At 41.5% G+C, this 20,907-nt stretch overlaps 1 protein-coding gene across 1 annotated transcript; it reads right to left on the reverse strand.

Moving 5' to 3' along the window:
• Positions 1-355: 355 nt before the first annotated feature.
• Positions 356-14,076, reverse strand: gps1 (G protein pathway suppressor 1). Its single transcript, XM_086133562.1, has 14 exons — positions 13,916-14,076; positions 12,658-12,750; positions 10,999-11,180; positions 9,301-9,465; positions 9,029-9,164; positions 8,767-8,844; positions 8,379-8,439; positions 8,160-8,245; positions 6,570-6,664; positions 6,382-6,487; positions 6,173-6,253; positions 3,094-3,231; positions 2,866-3,000; positions 356-744 (listed from the first exon to the last, which is right to left on the reverse strand). Exons 1-14 carry the CDS (start codon positions 13,946-13,948, stop codon positions 670-672), a joined length of 1,464 nt encoding a protein of 487 aa, XP_085989688.1. The 5' UTR covers positions 13,949-14,076; the 3' UTR covers positions 356-669.
• Positions 14,077-20,907: the final 6,831 nt, after the last annotated feature.

The following is a 20,907-nucleotide window of genomic DNA, read 5'->3' on the forward strand; positions in this document are numbered from 1 at the left end:
TCAGTGTTTAGCTACATTATCAAGAAAACAAACAAAACAATGTATTTCTTCAACATTGCATTTTTTCTTGTTTTCCGAAACATTGAAAAAAATGCCTTAGCCAATTATGTGCTGTGGTAGACGATACTGTATATATCAGTAACAAGTTATTTGTGTTCAGCCATGTTGTTTGTGGAAGAAGCGCACATCAGTTAACGATTGATATTAAATTTACAGTCGTTCAATTGAATAAGTTGAAGTCCCTCTCTACAAAAGTAGTAGCTATGTTGGCCTCATTAAAAGGCCAGTTTAAGCCATTGAATTTTGGTGTATACTGAAATAACTGTCATGATGCGCAACCAAATGAAAACAAGACTTTGTGGAAGGCATTTTATTTTAAAACATTGTTTCAGTTCAAGTCCTCCATCAAGAGCAAGCAATGCAAAGTGCGTCTCCAACCAGAAACAGTTTAAGTGCCGAGTTTCCACACACGTTTTCTTCTCAACACATTTGCACATTATTTCGGGCTTTTCCTTGAGACGTGAAAAAACACCAGAACTTCCAAGTCTTTAAACTGTGTGGTTTGATGTTCTGTCTTCAGCAAAGAAACTTAGAGGAGGACTGAGGTGACTCAGATGAGTGATTTCAAAGAACAGCTGGATCATCCTTCGCTTCGGTCAGTGTGCTGACTCACATGTTGGTGCTCATTCTCGTTTGACTGTTGGCTGGTGTCAGTTCACCCTGACTGCCTTCTCTGGGAGGAGACTGAAGGGGGAGAGGACACGAGTGAGATATTACCATTTGACTGACTCCATGTTATGGTGAAAAGTTTTGGTTCTTTCAGAACAATTCAAAAATCAGAGCTTAAAATAGAAATATCTAAATTATAATCTTCTTTCCTCAGTGTTGCTATTACAAATTTACAATTCTTTTTCTTTTTTTTTTTCCAAGGGCCTTCTCCCATGTTTTATTTTGTTTTTGTTTTTACAAAAATTAATAAATTAATCGGGATTAGAATAAACATTACCAGATTTATGACATACATTTGTTGGTTTTATCAGTTAGGTTTAAGATAAAATAAAGATAAACCATGAGTTACACTGCTCAACAGCAAATTTTAATCAGAAATGGCTTTTTGTGTCCCTAAACTTTTTTTTTACGCTGATTTAAAATAACTTTTTTCTAGTGCATCAGATTTTTTGATATTTTCACTATTTCATTATTTTTTTTAAGTTCGACCTACCCATCCTTGAGCTGTCACCTTGAAAGTGGTGGAGGGGTTTGAGTTTCCCAATGGTTCTAGGACAGAGGTGGCCAACCAGTCAGAGCCAAATTTTTTATTCTGTTGCTGCAAAGAGCCACATCTTACACATCGGCGTCCCGCTTCCTTGCGCGCGCACTTTTTTGCCCAAGGATCCACTTTTGAAGCGACCAACTTCCCACGATCAACCCAAACGCGCACGTGCTAGCATACACACACACACACGCACACACACACACACACACGCACACACACACACACACACACACGCACGCGGGTAACCAATCATGCACTCGCGCACATATGCACACACGCCACGATGAGCAACAGCAGGAACGGCCCGAACATGAACGAAAGCTAAAGACACAAACACACAAATCTTTATTGCCCCCCCACCCCCCATTTCCACCTCCCACCCCTTGCGGTCGACTTGGGACCAGTCCGCTGGCTCCCGGTCGATTGCGATTGACGTATTAGACACCCCAGCCTTAAAATCAGAGGTAATTCGCTGACTAGCTTAGCGCCATTGTTTGCGCATGAGCGGTGATTCAGTCATCTGATTGGTTGCCCTCTATGTCAATCAAGTAACGGGATTGATGATAGGCTAACGTAGTGCGTTCTGTGTATTTAACGCCTTTATTTGAATGGCAGCGCCACTGCCGAGGTGTTTTCAATGCTTGTGTGAAAGCCCGGGAGCCGCATTGAACCAGCCAAAGAGCCGCATGCGGCTCGCGAGCCACGGTTTGGCCACCCCTGTCCTAGGAGGTAAATTGTCTGAGGCTTATATGCCCTGGCAGGGACAAATTGCAGCTTTCGCAATTTGAAAATTGCATTCTGTACCGCGATGTCAATTTGTATTTGATTAATTTTTTTGCCCAATACAAAATTTAACAAAAGTTTTAAATGGCCCAATTGCAGTTTTTTTTTAACTTAGCATGTAAAGCTCAAATACACATAACAATTTTTCTACAGGTGCCCATGAGCAAAATGGGCTGCAGACACTCTCAAACGTGAGTGAGGGCAAAACTATTTTGAAGCACCTTGCCAAAATATAAAACATTGATTGCACTGCTGTATTTCTCTTTCAGCACCATGGCAAAAGCGGATAAATCCGAACCGGTGGTTGTTAAAATTATTACACTGGGTGACACCAACAAGCAAAATATCTTGCGGGCCTGAAGCCCTTCAACCATCCTATTGAAACTTAAACCCAGTTTGAAGCTGCTATTTGATTTGACATTTGTGAAAAATGTTTACTTAGGTTTGAACGTGTACAAGACATTATTGGCTTGTTTTCTGAATGTGAAGAAAAAAAAGAGTGATGAAACACTCAGTGACAGTTTGGTCTCAGGAACACATTATTCTACATAAAGTGTCCTTGGGTGTCTTGAAAGGCGCTTATAAATAAAATCTATTATTATTATTATTATTATTATTATTATTAAATATCAACATCAATATAAATTGACCAAATCTAAGTACCGCTGTGTACCACTAGAGGGAGCCTGCATGCCACACAAATTTAGGCTTCAATTTAAATTAATAGGCTTTAATCTTTAACTAAAGATTAGTGAACTTGACTTCATGACAATGCCAGTACAAATAAAATGATGTTTTTCTTATACCTTGACATGGATCTGATTGCGAAGCACAGCCGCTCTGAGGATCATGGCTTTGGCTCTTCTCTGGAACTCTTTGCCCATATGGAGCGACTTCTCAAATGTTGTGCTTCTCTGGTCCACATCCCTTGCATACAGAATCTATCATAAACAGGTTGAGATTATCATATTTTAAGCATTTGATTAAAAAACAAACAAACAAACTAACTAACAAAAAGATCTAGATTTTAGCACCTTGCTATGGGAGTCAATGCGTGCATTAATGAGCCCCTCTAGGATAAGCTGGGTGAGCTCATCTTCGAGGGCCGCCACTGTAGTGTTGAAGGCCTGAGCCATCTTTGTCATGTCTGCTGACACGTATGGGCTGAAATACTAAAAACACAAGCACAAATATCATACAAATATAATGTATAAGGAGTAATTGATAATTGGTATCAAGTACAACAATAAAGTTGTACTTGATTCACGTCAAGCGTCCAACATTTCAATATGAAACTTTTAACGTCGGGTGAGTCAAACAAATTTTTGTCAAGGTCCGCTTTAGAATTCGGTCTTCCCTCAGAGGGCCGTTACGACAGTGAAATCGAATGCTTCATCATCTCATCGTATTCTTCGTAAATTGAACAATAAATTGATGGATGCCTTGTTTTGAAATCACTCACGTCAACTCTTTGTTGTTTGCTCAATTGTTGTTCAACTGAGTGGAAACAGGGTAATAACATTATCGCAACACACACATTATATATATATATATATATTAGAGCTGTCAGTTTAGTGCGTTTTTATCGGCATTAATTTAAATGAATTTTAATGGGATTAAATTTTTTCTCGCGAGATTAACGCGGTACATGTCACAGTGGATGTTACGTTGCTCTATAAATAAATCAGAAACAAAACAACAAGCATGCTGCACAGGTCCACGCACGTTTGTTTTGCCAGCCACGGCAGCGCGAGACACCGAAAACGGATACTTAGAGTTTAGGAATGGAAAGTTTACTTTTAAAAAGTTGCCAGATTGTTCCACTGACAAGAACAAAGTTACCTGTATGTTTTGCAGTCGTAAACTGAGCTATCATCATAGCACGTCGAGTCTGAAATACCACTTAATGGCCAAGCACACAGCTGACGTGAGTACTCCGCCCCCTCGTCTCAGACAGACAGCTATGGATCATTTCAAAGCGAAGAAAATGGATGACACGACGAAGAACATAAGCCATAGCTAAATGTATGGCTACTGCATGCAAGCCTGTCAACATTGTCCACAGCCAGACTCAAGCTGAAATCATTCGCATTGCATCGAACGACTCCACTACGGATTGCCAGCGAGAGCCTCCATTACAAGCTGTGTACAGAGATTGTACGTAGCGGAGAAGACACTGTTTCGGGAGAGAAATAAGAGACTAGGTTGATGAGCTATGTGTCTGTGCAGTGGTAGTGACCGAGCGAACACACTGAAAATAAAACGTCTCCAGTGTTGTCATCGAACAAAGTGTAGTCATCCGAAATGATGTCTCCACAAAACCGTAGAGAGACTTCCGCGCAAGAAGGACCAACACAATCAACATAGCCTGACTGCTGTGTTCAAAGCAAATTTGAGAAAAACGAAGTATGCAACCATGGTTTAAATCCACTATAGGCTGAGTACTAGTTTACTTTAGATGTGCACTTTATAATGTTATATTGCTCTGTTTTGATTCCATAAAAAGAGCTGTTAAAGCAGCTGTTGTGTGACAAAATATTTTTTTCACTGTTGTTGATGGACACTAATATTGTGTGAGAGATTATGTGTCAATAACTGCTCCAAGTGAAAAATGTTCATGTAAAATTCATCCATCCATCCATTTTCCGAACCGCTTGATCCTCACTAGGGTCGTGGGGGGTGCTGGAGCCTATCCCAGCCGACTCCGGGCAGTCATGTAAAATTGAAAATCGAAATTGTTATTTCAGTAAATATTTGCATTTTGCACATAGAAAACTGATTCATGATTCCATGTTGATGAGAGCATTAAAATGGGGGAAAAATAGGACAAAAAATATAAAAGGAAATTCAGAAATGATAAAAAATGCGTGAGTAATCACGATTAATTTTTAGTTCATTTGAGTTAATATGACAGTTGCATTTTTAATTAGATATTTTAATCGTTTGACAGCTCTAATATATATATATATTTTTTTTTCCACCTGAAGTGCATGTGCCACATGACGAAGACTCTCCCTAACTTCTGCTAACAACCCAAGCTTAACTTTGCTTCTATCCAACACAGAAAGATTGAACAATAAAACATCAAATAGAAGTTGAGGTAGTGTCATTTTTTAGGTGACAAGCTTGTTCCCCACTGGATGCATTTCACGAGGCCATAATTCAAAAATGTCGTTTGCAGATGAGAGAAATCATGCATGTATCCGCCAACTATGTAGCTCTATCCACTCGTCATTTTATTCTGCCCATGCCAAGAAATAATGAAATGTCTACCATTAGATAATAAAAACAAGAGAGGCCATTCCACAAAGTGGTGCTATTTGTGTCCCCAGGAAATGAAATGCACCATACAATTCCAAAAAAAATACATTTTCATAAAGTTCCATGCACATGGATATAAATTGTGCTTTATGTTCGCTATTTGTATAAATGTCATGAATATAGGTCATGTATTTTCAATTTTTAGACTAAAAACCCAATTAGGGGTTCAGTCCAAAAAAAACATGAACTAAAACATGTCTGAGATTGACCAATACAATTTGGAGTTGTTCAATATGATGTGAATCAGGCTATCAGCAAATAAAAAGAAAAAGAAAAACGCTAGAATTATAGTTTATTTTGCCAGCATTACAAAAAGCAATTGGCTCTGATTTGGTGGTTTAGCCCATATAACGTTAATAAAAATGAATTGAGTTTGTGAATAGCGAAATACGAATAGGTGTGGCTTCACTGTAACACAATTTTTTCTTTTTTAAAAGCCAGTGCCAATGTATTGCCACTAACTGTTTTTCATCACCTCTTGCAATTTACATTCAATTTCAAATAATCCCTATCCATTATCACTGTCCCGATCAATATCTGGAACACTCAAACAACAAAACTAAACAAAAGAAAGTGCATGCACACATGTTGCAGCCATTTATCATTTTGCACATTAAATAACTTGTCCCAGTAGTGTATTCAATTGAATATACTGTAGGTTGAACATGATTTGCAAATCATTGTACTCTATTTTTATTTATGTTTTTAACACAACGTCCCAACATTTTGGGATTGGGTGTGTTGATACTCATTGTATGTCCATTTCAATAAGTATACATTGCTTTGTGTTACCTGGATAAGAGCTCTGTTTCTAATTTGGCTGTACAGTGTCCGGACGTGTGGGGCCAAATACATGTCCAGCAGAAGATTATCCTAGACGTACAAACAATAAACATTCATCCAAAAACATTATTACTGTACGACATACATACATTCATCCTTGAATTACTTATGTATTTCTCCCTTTAACATCAATAGCAGCTTGTGCTTCCTGCTCTTACCTTTATTTCATCCAGTAGCTTGAGACAAGACGCATATTTGGATTCATAGAATTTGAAGATGATGTCACGAATTTGAGGTTCTAATTCTAGAAATAACTTAAAAGAGCTTGGAGACAAACAAAAAATGTTCATTAAAGCATTACATTTGTGAGACTTCTTTTCCATTTAATCAAGAGCTAATCTCTTACCTGCTCGAGATGACGTTGCGTTGGAGCTCCTGTCTGTCAAACGTAGCCAGAGCGCATAAACCACCATAGACAGCTACGTTACTGGGTGACAAAAGCTGAAGAGACATCCGTACATTACACGGTGAAAGTTGACTCCCAAACTCTGCCTTTCACTTTTGTGCGAGGAATTGAATATGGTTGGAACACAACGAGGTAATGTGCAAATGCTGTTGTACAATAGTTCACAAATATGTTGTCCATCATAGTTTTACTACAGTGATCCCTCGCTATATCGCGCTTAATTTATCGCGGCTTCAGTACATGGTGGTTTTCTAACCCCAGAATACTGTATTCGGGAAAAAAATGCCGAATTACTCAGAGGTTTTGTAGATGCCTGTTTGTATGATTGATTCCCGGCGCAATGTCGACCAATGACAGCACGAGTGGATTTATGAGCTGATTGGCTGTGCATCTTCCCTTGTGTCTCGTCACGCTGTTGACTCTGATTGTTCGCCTGCCTCTCTCTGTCTCTGACGCCGGCATTTTAAAGAGCCTCCGTGGAATGATAGCTATGCCGATGCATCTGATAGCAGACATTCGCTTGCTCTCGGCCTCCAATTCGTGACACATGTTCATCAATTTGTGCTCCCTTACTACTTTGCACCACCTTAGTTATTAGTTGTTTGTTTTTCTATTAGTTAGTTTTAGGGTAGATCCTTAGGTTGCTTGTCTGCTTTTGTTGCCTTTTGTTTTGGAGCCGTTTTGTGTTATCTTATTGTTGTTGCAAATAAATAGTTTCCTGTGGGTTATAATTGTTAATAATTCTGTAAACTGAGTGTTGCTCCGGCAGAGTTTTTGTTTATATCACCCTTGGGGACCGAGAGTGATATTGCCTTCCCTTATGTGATGCACGTAACCCTAGATGGTGCATAACAGATGGAAACACTGGTCAGCAGAACTGCTCGAAGGGAATATGCAATTTAATTGGCTGGTAGCGTCACGTGCTGTGCTGGCTGGAAGCAACGATGAAGGAGAAAAGCGTGACAGCTCAATGTTGCCCGTGTAGGGCAGCTGAACAGAGACATGTCTGTTTAAACTGTTTGCGTTCACCCACAAGGCATGGAGAAGAAGAGAGAGGAAAATTTATTTTTCAGGACAACTCGAGCTTTTCCAGGACATTTTACTTTTTTTCCTAATTTTCTGGAAAACTGTTTGGCCATGTTCCCGGTTTTCCAGGAACTGCGGTGATGTGCAGTGTAACTTTTACGCTACACGTAAAGTTTTGCATTTAGCACAAAAAGTTCAATTTTGGTTATATCTGACCAGAGCACAATCAATAAATTAGTTAATCGATACATAGATAAATGAATATCTGTTGTTGTTAGGGAGAAGCAGGAAGTTACTCATTATCTGTGAAAGAAAATAAACTGTTATTATGCATCCCTAATTACAACTATTTTTGTTGCATTACCTTAAAAGAAAAGACGTACTTCACTAAATGTGAACCGAACCTTAAAACTAAGTACGTACTACAATGTGATTTTCAGAAATAGCATAAAACATGGAGGGCCGTGTATAAGGAAGGAGCAAACACATTTGGACATGACTCACCTCTGGACAGTCACAGTGGTCAAAGGAAGCCTGCAGGAAGCACTTGGCAGCCGGTTTGTATTTTCGAGAGGCCAATTCCGCCAGGCCTCAAATAAAAACAAAGGAGACTCATAAGAATTTGGAAGATCAAAGAATTCATCCCCCAACAATGAATGATATGACATTCTACTGAGATTCTCATCGAGGGAGAGAACATAACATATTGTAATGTTTTCTTACCTGCAGCACACTTTAATTTGGTAAGAACGGCTTGATTTTGGCTGTCTCGCTCTCCTCGTTGCTGCATGGAGAGAAAACAACACATTTGAAGTCCTTTGTTGCACCCCACCCACTTGTTAGTGTTAATAACCCATATCCAGAGTGAAAGGAAGTGTTCATCCAATCTTAAGACAATTGGCAAGTCAGTTCAATCATGTATCGCCTTGTTACTTAAAACCCAAATGGATCATTGCCAAACTGCTGCTGTTTTGGGACATTCTCACACATCCTTGTTTAGGTGAATCGTGCATTTGCGCATTAATGCCTTGAAACAGCTCATTAAAACAGGTATCAACAACTTGAAGCAAAATTTGAAAGTGACGTTCTCGTTGAGGACAATGATGCTCACCTCTGCAATCTCTGGTGTGGATTCTGCCTTGTTGACATAGCTCAGTACATGGGACCAGTTCTGGAGATAAACACTAACCTGTGTGAACAAAGAAACACCCACATACAGCGACTGATGACCTGACATGTTTTCACAGTACATTGTAGAACAAGATTAAGAAAGGGGGGGGGGGGGCATTTCTAACCATGACCACCAGTTGTAATGCATCTTGACACTGAAAACAATAAAGCAGCTGAATGTTGGTGTGTGTGATGTGCTCTACCTTGATTACATTCAGACACATGTTAATAACATGTTTAGCACTGGTGCAGTAGTCCCTAGCTCGGGAGTAGCACTTCAGAGCATTACTGAGGTCACCACAGTCCAGGTAATGATCGCCCAAGTCATCGTGTCCTCTCCTAAGAAGGATGGGCACAAAGCAAGGATGAGTACCATCGGCCTGAGTCGCATCTTTGAATGTAAAAAATAAATATATCTAACAATAACAGTATAAACTTATTCACAAATAAAAAACTTAGAATTCACTTATCGTACCGGATGCTCTCTTTAATTGAGTTCCCCTTGTAATTCTTTAGATCAGTGTCCAGTTTCTCCAATTTAAGCAGAGCCTTCTTCCTGGTGGACTCTGCCCACGCTGAATCCAAAGGAGGAGGGACAACCCCACCCTCGGGAGCTACTTCTGGTACACCCTGGACTTCCCTAAAGGGAAAAACGGTAAACGTTTTTTAATGTAATATTTTGTTATTAAGTATAATACTGAGAGTTAACCCCTGACATACAATAAGGCAAATGATTATACAGAAACTTGATCTTCGTACATTAAACAGATTGTCAATTGAATTAGGCGCCAATGATAGGAACACTGAAATGATTAGTGTTTTATAATCCTACCTCATGATCACAATGATAGCTTATGCCGCCATGGAAAGACAGTAACAAGATGATTCACACACTGATGTGACACAACAGTAGTGCTGTCAAGCGATTAAAAAAATATGAGATTAATTAATTATGATCGGTAAGTAATTGATCTAAATAATCAATATTTTAATCTAATCTAAAAAGTGCTGAGAAAACCCCTATTTTCATTTTTAATTCATTACATTATTGAGGCATATCAAAAGACAAAAAAGTGGCATTATAAAGTCTTTGTAAACAGACTTAACAGATGCAGTCCTCGCCACTCACTTGCTGCTGTAGTTGAGACTAGTCTCAAATCCTAGCTGCAACGTTTAGTTTCAACCACCAGGGTGAATATCACTGTTTTGTTTGTTTTTGTAAATCTCCAAATAATTACAAAATAAAAATAGAATATCAGGCCCATAAAAAGTGCTTAGGTTAACATATTAAAAACAGTAAGAACATTTTTCTGAGCAATACAAGTACTCAACACTGAACTTGCTTTGGAGAATAAAAAATAAATAAGAGACCCTTAAATCACAGTGCTGTATGTTAGCACTTCAGAAATAACACTGTTCATCATGAGAAAATAAAGTGCTGAAATAAACATATACCACTTCTGGTAGGCTACTGAGGACACAGCAACTATGCTGACTTCATGCCTCGTATGCGGGTTGTTCTCCTCGCGTTTAGTTTGGCGACGAGCTTTGCTTTAGCTCGCTATTTTGCTAATGCTTTCGGTGCTCACTTTCGCTGTGGATGCACTCGCGACGAGGTGCTTTGCATGAATGTGGGAGGCTAAACTTGAGCTGCTTCAGTGGTCAGCAAACTCCTTCTTACAAGTTAGGCACAACACTACTTTTATCAATAGTGCCGTCAGGGTGTTTTTGAAAAGTACATTTTCCATTCATTGTACTGAGAACTCTCATATGCTCCTCCATTTTCACCTCTCCTCTCCTCACCACTGCTTTCTTAGCCCGCCCAACTCCAATGGGAGCCAATCAGCTTATGCTAAACAACCCCAAACATAATGACAGCCAATGTCCGCTTCAGGCTGTGACTGACAGTTGTTTCCCCACCCTCAACTACTCGAACACAGGAAGCCAACACATGGAAAGGGATATTATAAAAAGGCAACCCACCTACAAAAACAATAAGGTTAGAGATTGAAATTTAGATTAATGCGATTAAAAAACATAACTCACTAAATATGACTGTAATTAATTATTCACAATTAACGCGATAAAATGACACCTCTAAACAACAGAACAATCATTGCAGACCTGAAAAAAAAAGTTTAATTGTGATGTTTTATTAAGAGCACTATAATACCGTGTGGCATCCGTTAGTTTGCGGTGGACCTCTTCATAAGTGTCAACGTTGAAGGTTCTTTGGACAAAGGTCAGCGCCATTTTCAAGGCTTCCACTCTGAGCTGTGGGCAATGCTCTGCGATGAACTGGAGTCTCTCAATACGCATTAGTCCACTGTAACTGGTCGCATATTGTTCTAGGTCCTAAACAGAAAACAAGGGAGCTCAAACATGAATGACATATTAGACAGAGTTACTCCAATTAACAACCTAATACCCCTTTCCCACTGCCGCAAAACCACGGGTAAACACGCTTTTTGGGCAGTGGGAAAAGCTCACTGGCCAGTGTCGATCCGTGTCCACCAGCACACCATCGGAGGCGGGTTGTGATCGCCTCCGCTTGCAGTTTGAAAGCCTAACACGGGACTTCCCGGTAATTACGTGATGACATAGGGCGGTACGTGATGCGTCATAACATCGCACGCCATCGGCTTCGGAAATAGCACGCCCCCACAACAAAGCTAGGAGATCACCCCTTGAGCTATTGTCTCAGTAGTAGCAAAGAGTTGATCCTCCGCTGCTTTTCAACCATTTTAAGGATGGTAAAAAGCATGATAAAAGAAAGAACACTCGCTTCCATGTTGCTTTGTTTGTAGCGACGCCACTCGAGCGAAGTGCGACACAGCAGTCAACAATCACAGCGTGGTGACGTAACCAGACGCAAAGTGGTGGAAGGGGGGGAGGCAGAATAGCCTTCTGTTGGTCAATGGGAAAGGGACAATATGCCAATTGGTTGCGTGTCGCCACGGATCACTACTACCCACTAATTTCAGTGGGAAAGGGGTATAAGACAGTGTTTCACAACCAGGGGTACAAATACCCCTAAGGGTGCACGAGCACATAGCAGGGGCTACATGGAATCACTTATAATGTATTTTCAAGAAGGTAAGTAAAGATTCTCAGTCATTACATAAGCATGTCAATAATCTATTTTTTTGTAGGCTACAATTTTTTTCCCTGGTGACGTATTCACCAGTTGTACAGCCACGCCAAAATCACAACAGCTGCACGTCAGCTCAAGTGTCTCATTTAAGCTCAGATGACTCATGAAAAGAAAGTAAAACTGCTATGATAGGTTGGAATATTCTTATTGGAATATTCTTCTTAAGTGTTTTGTTTCTGATATTTAAAGTTTAAATGCTTGTTTACTGGTGCTTATTCAAAGTAATCCATTTTTTGGTGGTAAATGATTTACATCCAGGTTCATTATCCTTTGAATTTAATTTTGTATTACTTATTGTCAAGGCAAAATATTTATTTTAATGTTTAATATTGGTTAAAAATTAGCCAATGACACGGAATTAACTGTTCAAATTAAGGTGATGACATTCGGTTATTTTCATTGAATAATTTGTTGTGTTATGTTGTACTTTTGGAGACTCATCTGCATGATTGAGTGAGGCGGTAGTCATGCAATGACAAAAAGGTTCGGGGGTACACAAGTTGGGAACAACCGCCTTAAGTAAATGCTTTTACATTGACATTTCATCACTTGGAATTGAAGGATGTTTACTGTGCATGCAAATGTGTACTATTTCACCAACCAGTCCTTTGAAACATTAATTGTGGGAAGGCAATTCACTTGTGGTTGATAATGAAAATATGGTATTTTGACAAGTACCAGTGTTGGGTTCTCCACAATGTAGTTGGTGTCTGGAGCATTCTGCTGGTCTTCCTGGGGATCTGCATCAATCTGCATCGGTTCCACAGCCCCCTATAAGGAATGACCAGGAACACTTTTGCAATGACCTGTTTTACTGTTTTGTTTTGTTTTTTATTAATCACTCATATTGTGTCTACATTACTGTCAGATTGTGTACACTAATACAAAAAGCAAAATAACAAAATTATTTAATGCAACAATTTAAGTGAAAATGAAAGATGAATTATCTAGTCACTTCACCGGTTGTCGAGCTTCCTATATTTCTAACATGCTTTTCTCTTGTGTGACTTTTACAATGCTGATCCGACCATGAGGTAAATCATCCAATCTAACAGTTTTTTTCCCCCCAAATTTGTTACAGGCAGCGCTGTCCAGTGAATATTAAGAAAACACACCAGAGCTGAGACAATGGACTTGAAAAAAAGGATTTCCTGTAAATTGTACATAGAGTAGTACAAAAGCAAGACATGTTGTCCCCAAAGGCCTGAATGTTCGAAATTTCAATAAGTATGGATTTGTATCATTAGGATGTTGATAACATAGGTAAATTATACAATTCATTAGGAACACACTTGCCAAAGCAAGAGTGTCAGTTAATCTGCTACCAGCAGGAAGTTAACAAGTCAATGCTGGCTATCGTTAGCTACAATCAACACATGTAAACAAGTTCTTCCTCCGTCAATGCAACATGTTGTCTTGGACACCCATTACGTTGAAATATCAGTACTTGTGTACGAGTCAGCTGCTTACACTGTTTGCCGTTTTTTGTGTGTTATTCAAACCTAAAATGCTACATTCTCCGTCAATGTTGTTAGCCATCGTAGGCCTTGTTTAAGCTAACTGTTTCAAACGTAATTTAAAAACAGTTTGTTTGAAATCAGAGGGTAAGCTTATTTTTATTCTATTTCTAAGTTGTTGTCGTATGTGAGGAGCATTTTTGTTTGGTTAAATCAAGGGAACTGAACCCTTAATCAACAATGAGGTCCCTTATTCGTAGTCCTTCGTGGAAAGGACGACAGGCACTCTTACATTTATTTCGAACCAAAAACGTAAAGTTGTGCAATTTTACTAAATTGTTGCTAGAATGACGTAGACAGTGAATTTCAGTTTGTTGGTCAAGTTCTATAGCTTAGCATATCTAGCTAATACGATACTCTGTAGGCTTCGTGCAGTTAGCCGATTGCGTGTATTTCCATGAAAACATAGACACACTTACCTGAAAGTTAAAAACCTGCACAGGCAAAGGCATTTTTAGCTTGTATGCCTTTTCTGACTGAACTATATGACTATTGTGCGCAGAGAAATCCAGGAGCAGTGCTAATGAGTGGGTTGCTCTTCCGATCCGGATGGAATATTGTAATGTGACATACTACGGATCGCGAGAAGGTGTTGTTTCATACCGACATACAGCACTGTCAGCTCAATCAAAAGTACAACAAACCTGCGCTTGCCCCACAAAAGTATAATAATAATAATAATAATAATAACAATACATGTTATTTATAAACGGCTTTCAAAACACTCACGGACACTTTTCAACCGACAACAACATTAAAACTGTACACAGTAAAAAAGAAGAGATGCAATTTAAAAGGAGTATGAAATCTGGAATAGGTGGGTTTAAGACGGAAATTGAATATAGGAAGAGAATCAATATTACGGATGTGAGGTGGAGTGAGTTCCAGAATTTGGGAGCAGAGCGGCTGAAAGCTCTGCTCCTCATCGTGTTGTTGATTGTTGAGACGGGCAGACGGCATAAGGGATGTTCACACGGCACACATTTGCATCGGTGCTGCACCGACGTATTTTGTTGCGATATACATGTATCTTACCCCGGTGTAAATTTGTGCAGCGTTCGTACGTAAAAAGCTGCTTACTAAAGAGAAGCGTGTTAACCCTGGCGCAGCGTTCACACGGCAGTTTCTGCGGCCGTGCAATACGATAGTAATAATACGAAAATAAAACATGCGCATGCTTAAAGTGTACTTCCATTTCCCGGCCTTGTTTGTGACATATCGAAAAACCATGGTTTATACTTCTCTAGACAGATCAACCCTTTGGTCTGTCAGACACCGTAAAAGTGTAAGTTGCGGGGTTCGTAGGTTTTAGATGGATTGCTCTACGTTTAGAATTGGTAAAAAAAAAGGGAGAACGACTTCGTTGAACACAACGTCTGCCTCGTAACTCTCTCACGAACACCCCTTTTTCCGGTAACGACCCACCTTCCTGCTTTTCTTCCCCAATCATATGTAAGCAACATAAGAATATTTCAGAAAGTATTAAACAGAATATAATTTAGGTAACTAACATAAAATAATATAATGCTTAAATATAAAATGATAATAATTAACAATTAAACAAAAGCTTACAAAAGGATGAGAGAGAGAAAGTGTTACAGCTCCGAAATAAAGAGAACTGCCGTGTTGGTTCTTTTTAAAACATACACTTAATTAATTTGTTTAACTCAAGCAACTACAGTCACGTCCTTCTCCTTCTCGTCCATGTGTCTTCTGCTCGAGAGGCGTTCAATGACCGCCCCCGAAAACGTAAATCAACTATGACTTCAATGACACTCAGAAAAGCAAAAAAAATGTGCCAAACAGAAAATCAAGAGAGGAAATCGCAAAATAAATTCTATGGGGAATTTCATGGGGGGGGGGGGGGGGTGAACACACGACAAAGGAACAAACTACACAAACAACTCCGAGACAGTCCAGTCACCTACAAAAGGAAAGATGACGGAAGTACAACAGAGTACGAAAGCAAGCATTCTACCCATATGTAATCAACTCTTCTCAAGCTAGCGAGTCTGCCCATGTAGTGTTCGCATGTCCCAATTTATCAGTGCTGCCTCGCAAACTAGCATTGACTCCGGAGTAAATTTTTAAACCACCACCTGGAGCAGGGTTAAATTTGCTCCGGTTTGAGCTGTTTTCAGGGGTTACACCGGTATAAATGTGTACGTGTGAACGCTCTACGAGTGCAGCCTCGGTGCTACACCGGAGTAAAAGCTGCCGTGTGAACACCCCTATCGATAGGTGAAGGGAGGAGGAGGATCTCAGGCAGCGATAAGGAAAGTCAGAAAAGATCAGACAGATGGGGTGGAGCAAGGTTATGAATGGCCTTAAATGCATACAGAAAGATTTTGAAGTTTATTCTGAGTTTGACAGGGAGCCAGTGTAGCTGTTGGAGGATGCGGGTGATGTGGTGAAAGGAGGTGGTTACGGTGATGATCCGGGCTGCAGAATTCTGGAACAGTTGACGCTTTATGGAGGAGTTTGTGATGGGCACCGAAAAGGAGTGAGTTGCAATCATCAATGCGGGAGGTGACGTGAATGTGGGACAGGATAGAGGCAGTGTGAGGGGTGGGAGAGGGGCAGAGACAATTGATGTTACGTAGGTGGAAATATACAGACCGGGTTATGTTATTGATGTGAGAGTGGAAGGATAGTGAGCTATCGAGGATGACAGCCTAGCTATTCATGTTTTGTTTTTATTGTTATTCTAGGTAGCATTGCATGTGTAGAATGCAGATTTTGAACGAAGCAAACATTGAAAATATGAATCATAACAGTAGTGTATGTGTGTGTGTGTATATATATATATATATATATATATATATATAAACAAATCCTGTCTCACCCCTTGGGTGGTGTCCGTCTCTCATTCAGCTTGGGTCCTCTACCAGAGGCCAGGAAAATTGAGGGTTTTATATATATATACACACACACACTGTATATATATTGTTGCAGGCGATCAAGCAGGGGGGAGCGTGTTGTGGTGGACACGGCGGGATCCGTTCACCGTCCTCCACTTCCCCCAGGTCCTCTGCGTGTTCGTTTGATTCTGGCTGAGTTGATGTGTGAAAATCAGAGGCTGGAAATGGAGAAGTTCTTGCAAGATGTTTTACTGAACATTTAGTCATTTTTATGTTCTGATGTTCCTGATATCGTGTTCTTATAAAACATGATGATAGATGCTTCTACCTTTCTCAGAAGTTATCTTAATGTTCTGGATGGAAAACAGCTGTAAGTGCGAAACCGTAGTCTAGCTGCCAGACGCGCCTACGTACTTGTGTGGTCTATGTTCACGAAAGGTGTTAACAATATTTTCTGTTGTGGTCACCTCATAAGGTTCAACTGGCGGTCATATTGCAAGGCACAAAGCGAGGCTTATAGTCAAAGTCGACCTGTCTATGATACATAGTTTTAAGCTAAACTTGTAACATATATAAGTGATAACTTATATATATATATATATATATATATAGCGGCTGGATAGCTCAGTTGGTAAGGCATCGGTTTGGGAGACGGTGGTTCGAATCCCGCTTGGGGCAAAAAATGAGCACATAACACCATCCAGTGTGGGTCCTTGGGCAAGATCCTTCACGCTAATGCCTACCTCATACAATGATGAGAGACGATAAAATGAATGACATGCCGGCTCAGACGTCGCCCGGCCAAACAAGGTCTGCGTCAGGTGCTGGGGAACCAGAGCTCCTTGATGAAAAATGGGCTACTGGAACAAAGCGGAGATGGGCGAGATGCGATAACATGGCTCTGTTGGAATGCTACTACTGAAGCAACCCTAGTCAGAGGGGTTACATGCAGAGAATGTGGGCTAAATGGTTACTTCGAAACCCACAGTCACGGTTGACCACGAAACAACTAGTAGCGCAGTGTTCCAACATCCACAAACGGCAACTGCTGTCACAACTTGAGATTGATGAGGTACAACGCAGGTTCCATGGTGAAGGGCCCCAGGCTGCTAGATCAGAGGAGGAGGTCATACCAGAGATTGGGAGGCAAGCCCCAATGAATGCAGATGATGAGATTGGGAGGCCAGCCCCAATGAATGAAATGCTGAGCGAGGCAGCAACTGACCTGAAAGCTAAGATCATGGCGAGAATGAAAGCTGGGCAACCTAGAAACCGATTACAACGGCTATGTGAAGTACCACCTGAAAGTCTCATGGAAAGTGTGAATGCAGCACTGAGGGCGATCCCTACCGTAACGATCACGGAAACCAATGAGTTGATATACGCTTCAGCATCAGTAATCCTTGAGATGCTTGGCTATAAGAGCAACCATTGAAGCCATGAGATACATTACCCACCATGGAGGCTAAGATCAAGGCGGCTCGGAAAGATGTGAGTCAATTGACGGAGGCCCAGAGAGGTGTGATGAAAAGGCCGATACCCGAGAGGTACATCCAGATGACCATACCTGAAGCACTCGAAACTGCCAAACAAAGGCTCCAAGCCTTGTCCAGCCGCCTAAAGCGGTACACGAAAGAGAATGAGGCCAGATGAATAAACAGGCTGTTCGCAACACAACCTGCGAAAGTGTACGCTCAGTGGCAGGGTCCTAACAACAGAGCTGACCCACCAAGACTGGAAACTGAAAGGTACTGGAAAGGCATATGGGAGAAGGAGGTTGCACATAACAGCAGTGCACAATGGCTGGTGACCCTGAGAGAAGAGCACAGCAACCTCCCTGAACAGAACCCAGTTACCATAACAGTGGCAGACATACAGGAAAGAGTCTCAGATATGAAGAACTGGACAGCACCAGGCCCGGACATGGTCCACACCTACTGGCTAAAGAAACTCACAGCACTCCATGAGCGCCTAGCAGCACAAATGAACCAGCTGCTGAGGGATGGGACTCACCCAGGATGGCTAACCGAAGGGCGAACGATCCTGATCATGAAGGATCCCTCAAAGGGTGCAGTCCCATCCAACTATCGGCCAATAACCTGTCTCTCCACAACATGGAAGCTCATGTTTAGCCGTCATCATTGCGGCTAAGATAAGTGGACACATGGATCAATACATGAGCGAAGCACAGAAGGGCATTGGTAGAGATACCAGAGGAGCCAAACATCAGCTCCTGGTTGACAGAACAGTCGCACAAGACTGCAGGTCCCGACATACCAACCTGTGCCCAGCCTGGATTGATTACAAGAAAGCCCATGACTCGATGCCACATACATGGATCACTGAATGCTTGGAGTTGTATAAGGTGAACAGGACCCTAAGAGCCTTCGTTGCGAACTCGATGAGGATGTGGAAAACCACACTTGAAGCCAATGGCAAGCCACTTACCCAAGTGTCCATCAAATGTGGCATATACCAAGGTGATGCACTCTCCCCACTGCTGTTCTGCATAGGACTGAACCCCCTAAGCCAAGTAATCACCAAGACAGGCTATGGATACCGCCTCAGAAATGGAGCTACAATCAGTCACCTCCTCTAGATGGATGACATAAAGCTGTATGCTAAGAGCGGAAGGGACATAGACTCCCTGATCCACACAACCAGGATCTACAGCAGCGACATCGGGATGTCATTCGAGCTTGAGAAATGTAGTCGGATGGTGACTAAGAGAGGAAAGGTAGTCCGCACTGAAGGGGTCTCACTCCCTGAAGGAACAATAGCAGACATTGAGGACAGCTACAAGTACCTCGGTATACCACAAGCCAATGGCAACCTCGAACTGGCAACAAGGAAAGCGGCTACGGCCAAATACCTCCAGCGAGTGAGGCAAGTCCTAAGAAGCCAGCTCAATGGCAAGAATAAGACCCGGGCAATAAACAGCTATGCCCTGCCAGTGATCAGATACCCTGCAGGAATAATAAGGTGGCCAAAGGAAGAGATTCAGACCACGGACGTTAAGACCCGAAAGCTCCTAACCATGCATGGAGGGTTCCATCCCAAATCCAGCACCCTGAGACTGTACGCAAGCCGAAAGGAAGGAGGCCGGAGACTAGTGAGTGTGAGAGCCACTGTCCAGGATGAAACATCCAAGCTCCATGAATACATCAAGGAGAAGGCTCCAACGGATGACGTACTCAGAGAATGTCTCAGACAATGGGGAACAGAAGATGAGGCGCTGGAAGAGGGACCATCATGGGAGGACAAGCCCCTACACGGGATGTACCACCGGACCATAACTGAAGTGGCCGATCTCAAGAAGTCCTATCAGTGGCTAGAGAGGGCTGGCCTGAAGGACAGCACAGAGGCACTCATCCTGGCTGCTCAGGAGCAGGCCCTGAGCACCAGAGCCATTGAGGCCCAGATACACCACACCAGACAAGACCCAAGGTGTAGGTTGTGCAAAGAGGCACCTGAGACGATCCAACACATAACTGCAGGGTGTAAGATGCTGGCAGGGAAAGCCTACATGGAACGCCATAACCAGGTGGCTGGCATAGTCTACCGAAACATCTGTGCGGAGTATGGACTGGAAACCCCAAGGTCAAAATGGGAAACACCTCCGAAGGTGGTGGAGAATGACAGAGCGAAGATCCTGTGGGACTTCCAGATCCAGACTGACAAGATGGTAATGGCGAACCAACCAGATATCGTGATCATAGATAAAGGGCAGAGGAAAGCCGTTGTAGTGGATGTAGCGGTTCCAAGTGATGGAAACATCAGAAAGAAGGAACACGAGAAACTCGAGAAATACCAAGGGCTCAGAGAGGAGCTGGAGAGAGCCTGGAAGGTAAAGGTGACAGTCGTGCCTGTGGTGGTCGGAGCACTCGGGGCAGTGACCCCCAAACTAGATGAGTGGTTGCAACAGATCCCGGGAACAACATCGGACATCTCAGTCCAGAAATGTGCAGTGCTGGGAACAGCAAGGATACTGCGCAGAACCCTCAAGCTTCCTGGCCTCTGGTAGAGGACCCGAGCTGAATGAGGGACGGACACCACCCGAGGGGGGGTGAGACGAGGAATTTTATATATATATATATATATATATATATATATATATATAGATAGATAGATAGATAGATCCAGATATACTGTATATGTGTATATATACAGCAGGTGATTGCTCTAAGACTGCAAGGGAAGCTCAGCTTCCCCTAAAATGTCAAAGAAATAAGTGATCAAATATATGTGTGTACGTACATTGTGTGTACTTGTCATTGACTAAATATGCGCTACAACACACTCAATTCAGTTCAATTCAAATCAATGTGCACATTGCAGCATGATGTCTTTGATTCACTGGTGAAAAGGACACTTTGATTTGCTCCTCTTTCATCTATAACTGCTTCAGACAACAAAGTGTATGCAGGAAAGTGGTTAAGATTGCACGATTGTCTGTGTCTCATGTGTTGTCTTGTATTATTTTGTCATGTTTTGTTAACTTTTCTTTTGATGGCGGCGTGGACACCCGCAGCGGCTCCTCTTGTTTTATG

The sequence above is a fragment of the Hippocampus guttulatus genome, chromosome 16, assembly GCF_054856545.1.
Source record: "Hippocampus guttulatus isolate MCC_2025c chromosome 16, RoL_Hgut_1.0, whole genome shotgun sequence".
NCBI lineage: Eukaryota > Metazoa > Chordata > Actinopteri > Syngnathiformes > Syngnathidae > Hippocampus > Hippocampus guttulatus.